Source organism: Rhinolophus sinicus, linkage group LG04 (assembly GCF_036562045.2).
Source record: "Rhinolophus sinicus isolate RSC01 linkage group LG04, ASM3656204v1, whole genome shotgun sequence".
NCBI classification, from domain to species: Eukaryota; Metazoa; Chordata; class Mammalia; order Chiroptera; family Rhinolophidae; genus Rhinolophus; species Rhinolophus sinicus.
In genome coordinates, this window is record NC_133754.1 from 83,220,186 (window position 1) to 83,233,919 (window position 13,734).

The following is a 13,734-nucleotide window of genomic DNA, read 5'->3' on the forward strand; positions in this document are numbered from 1 at the left end:
AGTTGAAATCTCAGATAATTGGATGTTTGGCTTACTCATTTTTTTGGATGAGCAAGAAATAGTGCTAGATGGCAAGGCAAATCAAAGACAGTGCAGTGTCATAACTAGGAGTATCAGCTCTAGTGTTAGACTACGTGATTCTCTCTAAATGATTTCATTTGTTCTAGCTCTCATTTCATCAATGTTAAAATAGAAATAATTGTGTATACCCCAAAGAGTTGTGAGAACTAAATGAGATACTGTATACAATCCTTAGCACATAATAAACACTATTCAACATTAGCTATTATTATTATTATTACTTGTAAATCAGTACCAGTAAGTAGAAGTCTCTTCCCCATTTCCCTTAGGAATTGTATTTTCAATAAAATCCCATAATATCATTGTTTATAAAAAGACTGATGATTGGTAGTTGACTTCTGCTTTCTATACCAGGTTCACATGGTCATTTCATTAACTGTGATATGTGTCTCACATTTTAGCCAGTGGAATTATTTGGACCTCACTCATGTTGTGGCAAGGTTCTACTGTACGACTGTACTATAGAAGCACCACAGGTGTATGTGTAGACTTTTTCAAAGTTATAAAATGTAGAAATAATTAGGTGGTTTCGAAAGCATAACACACTGCTATGTTTCTAATCATTTTCCTGACACAAACAGGCTTTCGACATGCTTTTTCATAAAATTCCTATTTCTGACTGACAGCTAAGTGACTTTATTTAAATTGCACTAGAATTGAATAGCAGATTTTTAAAATAATTTTTATTTATTTGCATCCTATGGATCCAAAAATGGGGGAAGGGTCAGTAGACAAGGAGACAGATATTAGCAAACATGACCCCATTACATTGGGAAGATTTTTCTCTCTAGTCAACATTGAATTAATTTATCAGCTAATGACATATCCACTAAATAGGTCCTGTTTGAGTTCAAGAGAATCACTGTGTACCAACCCAGTATCTTATAAAACCACCTGGGTGGACCACAAGGTGAGGAGAGATGGGAAGGGAGGGTGTACCTCTGGGTACATCCTCTTGGCTAGGTGCCTAGAGGGGCTGGAGAGAGAAGGAAAAGGGGATTTCCACATGGGAAAATACTGATTTTTCTAATGGGAGGGGTGCAAAAGGCATGTCAGGAGAGGAGGACTTGGGGGCATGATATGTCAGTGTTTTCCCACCCAGGGCACAAGGTTGGAGAGTTTCAGTGCCACTATCTGCCAACCACTAGATGACCACTTGGCATTATCAGCAGCCTTTCAAACACTGATGACTGTCTACCCTCCCAATCTGTGACACATTCTTTCTAGGGCTCATTTGACTGGTTCCAAATTTCAGGACTTGGGGCTCAGCTACTCATCCTCCTTGGCAACATGTTGCAGCCCAGTCACACCAGGGCAGGGAAGTTGGGGTGCAGAGAGCAGAGAAATAGCAGGGTACGTGGGGAGTGTGGAAAGGTGAGTGTTCCAGCTACCTTTCCTGCTAAAAGTGCAAAAAATATTTTTTTCTGGGTACTGTCTGAAAAACCATGAAACAGAGGCAGGATGTTGTTTGTTTGTTTAGTGACCTTAATCTTCCTCTTCTTTGTAGGATAATTCCAAGGGTGCAGTAAGTCTGGGATAGGTCAATTCCCGAATGTGAACTATAGCCCCTGAATCTGGGAACTGCCAATCTGAATCCTTTAGATAAGAATCAAATTTCCTGCTGTAGGGTGTACATGTCTTGGTAACCTTGTGAATACTGAATCTGAGTAATTTATGTCTCACAGGAATTGATCCTGCCGAATAGGGTTTACTTGGACTCAGAGATGTTTGTTTTCTTTCTTTTCTGGCAGGTTCCTGGGCAGATCGCTCACCACTACATGAAGCAGCAAGTCAAGGTCGCCTCCTTGCTCTGAGAACATTATTATCCCAGGTAAAATACTACATTTGCTTAAAATAGGCCCCATCACGAGCATAGGATATTAGTCATCAAAAGTAATCAACTCAAAAACCATAAAATTGCCTCATAAATTTTGTTAGTCTTTTTATTTTAACTCACATGACAGTCAAGTCTGTAGTTTCTTTCTCATTTATCTTTGAAACTTCTTCATAAATATTTTGTTATAATCCTATGTCTTAGTATTTCAAATTTCTCGTACAGTATATTTGTTCACTGATAGACATATTTAAGCAAGAAGTAATTGGATTTATGTATTATTTATTAAGCATCTTAAAAATGATTGATTCTGTACAATGTGTACAGCTTATTGCAAACTTAGTTCAGCCATAAAATATCCAAAAAGGTGTAATCAGACCAGATGCCTAGACAATCTTTTCAATATTATGGTAATCTGTAATATGTTACGGGAAATTGCCTATGAAAGCTATAATATCATTTCTACACCTTCCTGCTCATCAGACTCACCAGAGGAAAAATGAAAAACACAGATTCTTTATTGAAATAGAAAGTGCTCTGGCTTCGCCTGTGCATTTTAAAAATTTTCCAACATGATTCAAATGTACACCCAGATCAGGAAGCCACTGCCCTAAGTGTTTCCCAGTATTGAAGAGAAAATAATTTTCTCTGATGGCTATGATGGAAGGAAGGGTAGTGTTGCCCAATTACACAGCCCTGCCCTGGGCTCAGGACCTAGATTCCAGGTTGGCACTGGACGTGAATCACAACTTACCTGAGAGTCCATTTTTTTCATCTGTGAGGACTTAGGACGAGATGCTCCCTTAGGGCCTTCCACTTCCGTGATAATCATGCGACTGTTTTGTTTGCTCATCACTTGATGAAAAAACAAAAAACAAACAAACAAAAAAAAAACACTGCAAAAAGTAATGCCTAAAGGGTAACCCCCTGAAAGGGTCATGCAGTTCTTTGAAAGGAGAGCAGTCTTAGGATATTTCACAATGTGTATCACATATCCACTGACAGGCCAGCCAGGAAGAGTCAGAGGCTGCCCCAAAGCTTCTCGAAGGGAATCTTGACCTTCCAGATGCTTCTGTCATCTGGTCACTCTAGTGCATGGCAGTTAGGAATTAGTTCTCAAGTCTGACTGCTGGCTAGCCAATTCAAAATCTTTGAAAGGATAATTTAAGAGATCTTAAAAATTGCCACTTGCTAATAACAAAGATTTAGGGTGATCATTTTCTTGCCTTCATTTTAAGAGTCTTCGTGTCCATTCTGGAATTACAGATCATGGCAATCTGCAATATGTTATAGGGATTTGACCCTGAAAATCTTCCTTTTAGAATGTTTAGTATGATTGTCAATAGAATTACTAAAAATAGCAAGATGGAAAAGAATCTCATATCCTAATAATATTTAATTATTTTAGTCTGATATCATTAGTTTAATTGGAATAAAAATTCGGAAAGTGTTTAGTTGTGATTGAATAATAACATCAGATGTTTCCTATGTGCTGGGCACTGTAATAATCATTGCTTTTCATGCATCATCTCATTTAATCTTCATGATAATGCTAAATTTTGGAGGTTAGTGTACTCATCCTAATTAAAACAATGACTGTATTATGGAGCAAAGCTTCCAACTCATGTCTAACTGACGCCACAGTCAGAGCTCCTAACCACTAGCATGGAGAACCTAGTCAGACCTATTTAGTGACAAAAATTCACAAAGCAGCTTATTACAATTAGGATTTTTTTTCTCCAGTATGGGCTAACATGTAATTTTATAGCCCCAATCAAAAAACAAAACAAGTAATCCAATCTATAAAGAGTCTTTATTTCTACAAAACAAACAAATAAAACAATAGAAAACGAAACAATTCATAAAGATAAAAAAGCTAAGACAGCAAAATTTAAATAATACATTCAGAATCTATTGGACTAACTATTTAAGGTAATATTGGGTTTAGATGTGATGGTGTTACAATAATGGGGATCAGGAATCTTGACAACTGATTGACTCTATGGCAATCAAACTGGCCTTTCCTGAATTGCCTGAGATTCCTTCAACTTTTCTGTCACTCTCTAATGACAATTGTAGAAATGATTTTATATAACTATTTGCTCACCTTTCAAAATTATTCCGGTCATATTTAGGGTTATAATGTAAATGCAGTCACCATAGACCATGTCACCCCATTGCATGAAGCCTGCCTTGAAGATCATGTGGCATGTGCCAAAACTCTTCTGGAAGCTGGAGCTAATGTAAGTACCTATTAAAAATACTTTTAATACTTTTACTCAACTTTTTCAGATCTACTGACTAAGTGAATTGAGCAGAGGTCTCATTTTTCTTTTCTTTCCTTCTTAATAGTTTTTAAAGACAGCAGAATAAAACTAAAGCTCTCAAATTGCCCGCAGCATTCTCATTGCACTCTAAGAAGGATTTCCAAACACTGTAAAAATGGGTAGCATGCTGCACAATATGGAACATTATTTAGGCTATTTCCTGATTCCATGATTCTAAATAGAAATAGATGAACATCTATTTTGCCTATCTTTTGGATGATTTTCTTTGGCTAAGTTCTTAGAAATGTAATTTCCAGCTTAAACTTGACACCAGCAAAGTGCCTTTGTCACAACTTTCATCATCGTTACATTTGTTGACTATTTTCGTAATTGAACAGTACCTAGCCATTGAATTAGTTTTTGTGTAATTGAATCTTGAGTATGCATTTGTTTCATGATTTTTAGTTGCATGCCCACTCTGTGAATTATCTACCACATACTCTTTCCGTTTATCTCTTGAAATTCTAAAGCTTTCCTTATTGACATGTCTGAGTTAAATATACTGTGTCATGTTTATGGCACACATTTTCCCAATTATTTCTGTGAGCACATCACATAACTTTTAAAAATGCTTAATAGTTAACCACATATGACTCTGTAAATCTCACTCTTAGATTTTGGTTTGGTTTAGGTAAATGCAATCACAATAGATGGCGTGACTCCATTATTCAATGCTTGCTCACAAGGCAGTGCAAGCTGCACAGAACTTCTTTTGGAATATGGTGCCAAACCCCAGCTGGAGTCATGTCTTCCTTCTCCCACACATGAGGCTGCCAGCAAAGGTAATAGTTACGGAATTAAGTGGCAAGGGGAGAATGTTCCTTCAGCAACATGCAGTGCTCCATTGATCTGTCAATGAATAACACTGCAGAGAGAAGCATTGGAGTGAGGTGTGTGTCTGGGGGAATGGGCATTAAGGAAAAGTAAATTCATTTTTACTTTGTGTTGGCAGGTCACCATGAATGTCTAGAAATACTGATATCCTGGGGCATAGATGTTGACCAAGACATTCCTCATTTGGGAACTCCTCTGTATGTAGCTTGTATGTCACAGCAATTCCATTGCATCCGGAAGCTTCTTTACGCTGGTAATTTTCTTTAAAACACCTTCCATTCTGTCCATACACACAAGCAATTATGCAGCTCCATATTTATTTTAAAAAATATTTTTAATTTTTATTTACAGTTGATATACAATATTATATCAGTCTCAGGTGTACAAATGGTGATTAGACATTCATATAACTTATGAAGTGCTCACCCTGAAAAATCCAATACCCATAGGACGACATAGATACCCATCTGACAGCATAGATAGTTATTATAATACTACTGACTATATCACCCATGCTATACTCGACATCCCCATCTCCATTTTTATAACTACCAAATTGCATCTCTTAATCTTCTCCACCTTCTTCCATCCTCCCAACTCTCCTCACCAGCAACCATCAAAATGCTCTCTGTATCTATTGGCTTGTTTTTGTTTTGATTGTTCATTTATCCTGTTCCTTAAATTCCACATATAAGTGAAATCATATGACTTCTGTCTTTCTCTGACTGAATTACTCCACTCTGTACAACACCCTCTAGGTCCATCCATGTTGTTGTAGATGGCAAGATTTCATTCTTTTTTATGGCTGAGTAATATTCCACTGTAGATATGTACCACCTCTTCATTCTCCATTCATCCCTTAATGAACAACCTGGTTGCCTCCTTATCGTTGCTATTGTAAATAATGCTGCAATGAACATATGGCTGCACATGACCTTTTGAAGTAATGCTTTGACTTTCTTCAGATAAATGTCCAGAAGTAGAATTACTGGATCTTTTTTGTCTCTTGTTATAAGCCTTTATTTTAAAGTTTATTTTGTCTGGTGTAAGTATTACTACTCCAGCTTTTACTTTTTGTTTTTATTTTTATTAAATATATTTTTTTCCATCCCTTTAGTTTCAGTCTGTGTGTGTCACAGGCTGTGTGAGCTGAAATGAGTCTCTTGTAGGCAGCATCTGTAAGGGTTTTATTTCTTGTACATTCAGCCAATTTATGACTTTTGATTGAAGCATTTAATCTATTTACATTTACAGTAATTGCTGATAGATATGTAGTTATTGCCATTTTATTATTTATATTTTTTATCTTTTTCTTCTTAAACAAGTCCCTTCAACATTTGTTGTAATACTGGTTTGGTGGTAATGAACTCCTTTAGCTTTTTCTTGTATGGGAAGCTGTTTATCTGTCCTTCGATTCTAAATGATAGCTTTGCTGGGTAATTTTGGTTGTAGGTCCTCGCATTTCATCACTTTGAATATTTTGTGCCAGTTGCTTCTGACCTGCAAAGTTTCTGCTGAGAAATCAGCTGTCAGTCTTATGAGAGCTCCCTTGTAAGTAACTAACTGCTTTTATCTTGCTGCTTTTAAGATTCTCTCTTTTTCTTTAACCTTTGGCATTTTAATTATGATGTGACTTGGTGTGGACCTCTTTGGATTCATCTTGGGAAGAATTGATTCTCAGGCTGATTGGTTGTGAGGACTGGCCATAATTATAGTGGAAGAACTGTTCTACAGGAGCTCACCTTATGGAGCAGGATTCACTTTAGCAAGGCTCTGGGGCCTGCCAAGTCTGCCTTTTTAGTGTGTCATTTTATGGAGGTACTTGGATGGTGCTCTGGTGTGGTCTGAAGATGATCACCAGTTGTGTTGGTTCTGGGGCCTCTTGGGAGGGGCTCTGTTGCAGGCCAAGTTCAGCTGCTGCCTCTGCCTTGCCTGGGGCCACTTGGTATGAGCTACAAAAGATTGGCTACAAAAAATGGTTGCCACTTTTCCTTGGCTTTAAGGTGCCTGAGAGAAGGTAAGCTGTTAACCAAGACTAGCTGCTGCCAGTGCCAGGCTTGGGGCTGCTTAGCAAGAGGTATGGGGCACAGAGAGGCCAGATGTTCCTTGTTTGGAGTTTGTGACCTTTGAAAGATTTTAGAAAAGTCCACAGCATGACAAGCCATTTGTATGGAACAGCCACTGGAAGTGGCTTTGGTGGACCCACATGTTGGGTGAGGTAGGGTCTCAGGGATTCACCAGGGCCGGGCAAACAGTGTTAACCAGGTTGATGGAAACTCAGATATGGTGGTCAGGGGCAGGCTCAGCAAAGGAACTATGGCTTCTGCCAACACTTCTGTCTTGGAAAAAGCTGCTCCTCCTGCCCTTGTCTTGAAGCCAGACAATTCATTTTCTTGCCTTATGTCCCTGGCACCTTTCCATCAGCTGCTACAGCATCAGAGCTCAGAGCCAGTGAGTCTGTCAGTGAGTAAATCTGTGCACAGTCCTTTAAGAGGAATGCCTATGACTCAATCTCACTCAGCCACAATCTCCACTGGTTTTCAGAGCCAGAGTTGTGGGGATTTCTCTTCTTGGCACGGGAACCCTGGGCTGGGGAGCCTGGTGTGAGGCTGGGACCCCTCACTCCTCCAGGGGAACCTCCATAGCTGAGATATCCCTCCCAGTTCTCAACCACCACATGGAGGTTTTGGGCTGGCCCATTTCATGTCTCTCCCCCTCCTACTAATCTTGACTTGTCCTCTGTGTATCCTTATTTGTAGGACTTCTGTTAAGCTAGACTTTGGGTGATTCACAATGATGGCTGTTCTGTAGTTTAGTTGTAATTTTGATGCGGTCATGAGACGAGGTAAGTACAGCATTTAGCTACTCTGCCATCCTGACCGGAACTCCCATATTTATTTCTTTACATAAGCTTCTTTTAAAATTGTATCTCATTGCAAAAAAGTTCTTATTTTAAGCATTCTCACATATAAGTATACAACCAACAAAAAGAACGTCATTCTTGATAACTCCAGTTCACCTCAAAGTTTCAAAACCTAAAGGCATAAAATTAAGATCTTTAAGGTTGAATATAATGTTGCCAAAAATGTATATATCTGTGAAGAAAACATTCAAAAGAAATTTTAGGGATAGTCACTGCTTAGATAACTTTATTCTCTACCAACCGTAAGAGTTCATATACTTTCTCAGACTGTAATCTCTGTCCCACTTACCTGAAAAGACATAATGCCCTTTTCTACCTACTTGAAATGAACTAGTTCCTCAAGGTTCAGCTTCAGCAGTCTCTCCCAATATTAGGCTGGGAGCTCTTTTAGGTTATGGATTATCTCTTTTTCCCCATCATCTCTTTCCTCTAACACAGTGCATAAAATATATGTAAAAAGAATAAATTAATTTCTGTGCTTTTTATTGTTTATCACAATCATTTGGTCTCTGATATACACTGACATATATTTTTAGTAACTCCTTTATGTGTTACTCATATTTTCTTAGCTAAATTATACATTTCTGGCAAGCAGTGTCTCCATCTACTATTTCATTCCCATTATAGCATGTAGGACTCTTAAACATGAATTCTGCTAATAATTGTTAGCACCTTGTTATTTTCTGGCTATGTTCTCCCATAAATTTGTATAACCAGAAGAGTTTATTCTTAATCATTTCTTCACCTTACTAAGAATGTTATGTTATTCTTTCCACCAAATATTTTATAGTGGGAAAAAAAAAAAAAAAAAAAAAAAGGAAAAACTGCTGTTAGTAATTGTGGATTGATTGTTATTCTCAGGTTCTTCTCTCCCATACAATTGATATAACCAACAGAGTTTATGCTTTCTCTATGGAGATTTTGTTATCAATATAAGTTTTCCACTAAACATTTTACATTTGCTTTAAAAATATTGAAAATGATTACATTTATTGAAACTCAAAAGTAGCAGGAGGGCCATAAGGGACTCTTAGAATGTACTGCTTCTTATAAACATTAGTTTCACTGATAGTATCAGAAAACAGAGTTGAAAGGACTTATGCACTTTTAGTGCTAGACATTTCTTGGTGGTGTAACCATTTATATACTGGATTGTTATTCTTTACAATATTAAACAGCATTTATTCATCACATATGCATTCAATGACAACCATGTACCAGGGCTTGCACTAAGATAAAACAACTATGCAATAGGTAATTTAACATGTAAAGGCTTTTTTTTCAATATAGGCATTTTTTAAAAATTGATTTTGTATGTAGAAATATAATGTGCCTTTCCATTTAGGAGGCTCAATGTGTTTATGTATTTATTAACAAACTACATGAGTGAGAAGTGACAGGAAAATCTATATACATTTTACCTAAAGAGTTCACATATCTAGAATCATGAGTTTTCCAAGAAACAAAAGAGTTCTATTGCCTTAAAACTAATGAAAAGGATTAAAGTGATAGGCTCTTGAATAATCCTAAGAGCTATCAATCATGATGAAAATAGACACGAGTCAACCAAATTGTACTAGTATTTATAATACTAGTTAGTATGATTACTTTTGGAACTGTACAATTTTTAAAAATTATTACTTTTATCTTTAAAGCACACAGAAAAATATTAGAAAATATTAAAAACACGTGCACTCTCCATCCAAATGTACCAAGTTTTAAGATAATATGTATGTATATGTATATAGAAATAAATCATTACAGATAGAGTTGAGTTTCCCTTTGTGTCTGAGGTCAGTGAATCTGCGCTGAGGTAAGTGAATCATTTAATAATTTTGTTTGTATTCATCATCATTCCATATTTACATGTAGGCGCTGATGTACAGAAAGGCAAATATTGGGATACACCATTACATGCTGCTGCTCAGCAGCCCTGTCTGGAAATTGTAAACTTACTGCTAGAATTTGGAGCAGATATCAATGCCAAAAATACAGAGCTCCTGCGACCTGTAGATGTAGCTGTCTCTAGCAGTTTGGTGGAAAGATTATTGCTTCAACATGAAGGTAAGAAGACTACAAGAGGGAATTTAAAACCACAAAAATACATTTACCTGAAATATCAAATTTAAAGACCTTTTGTTGGCATATGAAATAATAATGGCACAACATTTGGAATATATTTTGTGAAGGTAAACACTTTTTAACTTAGTTTCTATCTATAAAAAAGATATCATGAAGATCTTAATTTTCTTTTACTTACCTAAACTTTATATTCCTTTGGTTAAGTTAATATATTTAGTTTTTGAGAACACATAGTGTGGAATACTGTTTAATATCTGCTAATAAATATTTGGAAACATACTCCATTTTATAGGAGCATCCACCTTCTATAACGTGTTGTAGAAACATAATCAGGAAATATTTCCACACTGAAGACTTTTGTTATAAGACAATTTCTGAAACCTGGTCCAGACACAATAATAAAATTAACTTTGGCTTAAAGAGTAGACCTAATTTGAGAGAAAAAAATAAAAAAATTTCTCCGTTAGTGCATAACATTTTTTAAATTTATATCTTTCAAAAAGCAGAATTTGTTTCTGAGGCTTTATATGCAACAATAATTTCATAAGCATGAAAACTATGTTTTAAAGAATGCATATGGCATATACCTCAGTTATAATAAGATCTTATAAGTAAAGAAAATATAAATGCTTATAAAAATTTTCCTAGTTTAGTGGTCCTACTGTCCTCATCTACTGCAAAGCACTGTAGTTTCTTATGGTTTTATTTGCTGTATCTTACAACATATAAAAATCCATTCTGATGTAAATTAACTAATACTTTCATGTCTTTTGTAGCCACCCCAAGCTCCCTTTGCCAACTCTGCCGACTCTGTATCAGAAACTACATAGGAAGACCACGACTGCACCTTATCCCACAGCTCCAGCTGCCAACATTATTGCAGAATTTCTTGCAGTACCGATAAAGCAGTAAAATAATTCTAAAGCTTTGAAACATCAAAAATTTCTATTGCATCTGCCTAGTGTATATTTCATATTAAAATATGCATAAGATAGAGTAAAGGTGAGTGTGAGAACACCCAGGGAAGAAGTGAAATATCAATTTTCATTTTAAGTGTACTATTGTTTTGTGCATTTTAATTGTTTTTGACTATAGTATATCTAATGTATCTCTAAATTATTATTCCCATATACCCTTTTGTTGATTTAGAAAAAATGAGAAATTCTCCATTTTGTGTTTTTTAGAGTGGTCAAAAATACTGATTCTTACAAAAATTATTCACATATTATATTTTAAAAGAATAATATCCTTCAAATAATGAATTAACTTTTTAATTTTGGCAACTGTAATTATCTCTATATTTTTGATATTATTACAAAATACTAGTATGGTTTAGAAAAGAGCAGCTAATATCCTGTTTGAAATTAAGATGACTCTTGTTCAGGAAATCCACTATGCCGCAAGTGCACTTGTCATTATAATGATCACTTCATAAAAAAACGATAAATTGCACCCTCTCTGCAAAGACCTCACTAGTCACTTCACCACCTTAAGTGGCTCTATTCCAAAAACTGGAAGGACTGAAAGTTATCACCACTGCCCTCTCACCTTGAGGTGTGTAGAATATAAGCTATTTTAAGACCTCCTCCTCCTCAAGGGTAGACTCTTAAGGTCTCTCTTCAGTGCCTTTATACATATCACTCCAGCTTTCTTCCATTTCAGAAATTGCTAATAGCTGGTGATACCTGGACTAAAGAAAATGAACTTCGTATTTTACTGATACAGAGGCCCTGGTCACACCCCAGGAATCAGGGGAGTCCAAAGCTGTAGAAAATGGAAGATTAAAAAAAACAAAAAAACTCTTCATGAGGTTGTGGAGTTGCATTTAACAAACTTAGAAACCTTAAAAATGTTACCCTATATATAGACCTTAACTGAGTATGGCTAATTCTTCTTACACAAAGCAAGGGTTCAGTGCAGACCTTATTAGTAAGGGAGTGTTGTATCAAAGAAGATATTACTGAAACAGGGTCCTCTGCAAGGGTTACTACTGTGCTTATTCTCTTCTGCTTTAACTGTACTTGGGTGTAATATAAAACACAATAAAATAAATTTCGTGCCTTCTTTGTAATTTAGACCAGATTTGAGTCTATTATGGATTCAGAAATAAGATAATCAAGATACAACTCTGTGTAAAGTAGAAGAAAATATTTTGATTAGTTTTGTAAAGTTATCAAATTTTGATAAAATATTTTTTGACTTATTTTAATAACCCAGGGGCCTATTTTCCTTTCTTCTTCATTTTTGGTTCACTTCCAGAGACCCATGGGAAATAAACCATTACTGTATGTAATCCCAAAGTCACTAAGATGGCATTTTTTAAAAAAAGTCCTTTGTTCAAAAGAGAAGACTTTGCGTGTTTGTTAAAGTAAGTTCTCTCTGTGGCTAGAGACTTTTAAATGTGTCTGTTTTATTATCTCTAACAAATTTGTAATGCCCTCATGAATAATGTGCATTGAAATGCTTTTTATTATTATAGGGTAACCTCATTAAATATAATTAGGTATTAAAACTGCTTTTTAGTAAAAAAAAAAAATTGTACTGTAGTTTTCCTGAGCTAGAGGTACTCTTAGAGTGCAAGAGTAACACATCCCTGTTCATTGGTTTTGTGCCAATAAGAAAAGTAATTATCAAATATTAACATTATCACTTTGGAATTTTAGTATGGTGGCACCTTGTATCTTAGCTTGGGTATGATTGTCTTATCAAAGAATTGTTCTAATTTAAATATATCATATGTTTGTTAATGTATTAAAGTGTGGTTATTAACCCTGGAATGAAACACTTTTTTTTTCTGTTTTAATTAATATCTGATTTTAAAATGGAAGGTAGTGGAAGATATGATTCAATTGTGCTAATGTTTTTACCACCAGTTTTCAAATCACTGTATCATGGGATTGAGAGTAGAGTGGTGCATACTGATGTAGAATAATCCCTCAGTGACCTCCTTGGAACAGACGTAATTTCTTTGACATGCAAACACCTGAAGACACATTTGGGTGAGCTTGGGGGTGTTCAGGGGTGTTTGGATCCACAGTATCACAGCAGAAGAGGAACAATGAGATCCCAGGGATGGAGCCCCTTAAGCATGAGGCCTCATGCGGCTGCGAGGTCTGCATGCCCACGAAACCAGCAGCCTGCAGTAGAGGCTGGTGGAGTTGGGCATTCAGAGTCTGGTCTGCCTTGGTATCTCCCTGGCAGTGTGAGGGGCAGATGTCCTTTTAAATTCTCTCTATTGCCCAGAAGGAAGTTGTACACACACACACACACACACACACACACACACACACACACACACTGAAACTCGCGTCTATAGCACCCAGTGACAAATTAATTCTCAGGGACAGTACCATTCAAGCACATAAGTTGGAAAAGAAATATTTTCCTAACTTAAGGGAAATTTTTGAGTATCTCTTTCAAAATAAAGTCAGCACTTCACATTGTTAGATTTCAAATCTAACAATTTAGATTATGCAGATCTATATCCATTATGTGCATGAAGACATATTGCCTTAGTCAAGAAATTACTTCTAGTAAGGAAAGACTCAATTTAGTTCTCAACCAAATGATTCTCAACCAAACATTCTCAATTGGGGGAATGGAAGGCAGTCATTTTATACTTTCAGTTACATTCTCCTTGGGGAGGTGGGGTG

The 13,734-nt window shown here is 36.2% G+C and overlaps 1 protein-coding gene across 3 annotated transcripts in view; it reads left to right on the forward strand.

Annotated features, from left to right (window-relative positions):
• ASB5 (ankyrin repeat and SOCS box containing 5) overlaps nucleotides 1-12,617 on the forward strand; it is a 51,533-nt gene extending 38,916 nt beyond the window's left edge. For all 3 annotated transcript variants that reach the window (XM_019749455.2, XM_019749456.2, XM_019749457.2), the window contains exons 2-7: nucleotides 1,833-1,912; nucleotides 4,051-4,158; nucleotides 4,874-5,024; nucleotides 5,195-5,329; nucleotides 9,872-10,063; nucleotides 10,858-12,617. In XM_019749455.2, coding sequence (XP_019605014.1) covers nucleotides 1,833-1,912; nucleotides 4,051-4,158; nucleotides 4,874-5,024; nucleotides 5,195-5,329; nucleotides 9,872-10,063; nucleotides 10,858-10,985 — 794 coding nt within the window. In that variant the 3' untranslated portion in view covers nucleotides 10,986-12,617. The remainder of the gene's footprint in view (nucleotides 1-1,832; nucleotides 1,913-4,050; nucleotides 4,159-4,873; nucleotides 5,025-5,194; nucleotides 5,330-9,871; nucleotides 10,064-10,857) is intronic.
• The last annotated feature ends 1,117 nt before the right edge of the window (nucleotides 12,618-13,734 follow it).